General features: G+C 24.5%; 1 protein-coding gene across 1 annotated transcript in view; it reads left to right on the forward strand.

Moving 5' to 3' along the window:
- Positions 1 to 469: 469 nt before the first annotated feature.
- LOC108690030 (proclotting enzyme-like) overlaps positions 470 to 880 on the forward strand; it is a 4,855-nt gene continuing 4,444 nt past the window's right edge. Inside the window, exon 1 of the mRNA XM_018197092.1 lies at positions 470 to 640. Coding sequence (XP_018052581.1) covers positions 547 to 640 — 94 coding nt within the window. The 5' untranslated portion in view covers positions 470 to 546. The remainder of the gene's footprint in view (positions 641 to 880) is intronic.

Here is an 880-nt window from a genome sequence, read left to right on the forward strand (position 1 = left end):
CACGCATAAAGTACTTTAGTACTTTAGTAATTTGATACGGTAAATATTAAACTGGCTATAAAATATCGCTCAATAGCAAATAATTTCAACGAGATGTTTATTGTTCAAATTATAGTAGATATTTTATTGAAATTTGTAAATTTTTAAAAATATTTCTCTTGTATGTATATATTTTGCACATATATGTCTCATTTTTTTCCTTAAACAAAGAAATTATTTTTTTGTATATTAATGCAGTGTATGTTAATTAAATAAATAATTAATTTGCTGCACGTTGAATTAACAGTAGTAAAATATAATTAATATTTTTCATTAAATTATTTTTATGTGAGAAACGTACAAGTCACGCGAGCGCCTAATGGAAGATATTCAGTTTGAAAGAAATGTTTGCGTGGTCCCGTACAGTACAGGCGTGAGGTATATAAGCGGCGATTTTCCATATTTCAGAGTCATTGTGAGTTCTCTGGTTATCGAGATTGTCTTTATTAAAGAGTTGTCGTCGCATTGCCCTGATAACGAGAATTAGTGGTGACGCTAATTTAAATAATGCATATTAATATTCATCAATTTGTGTTTTTTTTATTATTGTACATTTTTCAATGCTGCCGAAGTCTTCCCACCGATTTTCAAAACACCACGGGTAAGCATTATTTTATCTATTGCATTATTATCTTAAAAATATTTACATTAAATTCAAAATTGACTTAATTATATCTTTTTTGTAATACAAATAATAAAGAAAGTAATGTAAATAATAACAAAACAAGTAATGCAAATTAGTAAAAAATATTGTTTTTATATTTAATTTAGAATAAATTGTTACATTTTTCACAAAATAAAATATAAAAAAAAATTTTATATTATATTTAAAATTATATGT

This window comes from Atta colombica, unplaced genomic scaffold (genome assembly GCF_001594045.1).
Source record: "Atta colombica isolate Treedump-2 unplaced genomic scaffold, Acol1.0 scaffold293, whole genome shotgun sequence".
Taxonomy (NCBI): domain Eukaryota; kingdom Metazoa; phylum Arthropoda; class Insecta; order Hymenoptera; family Formicidae; genus Atta; species Atta colombica.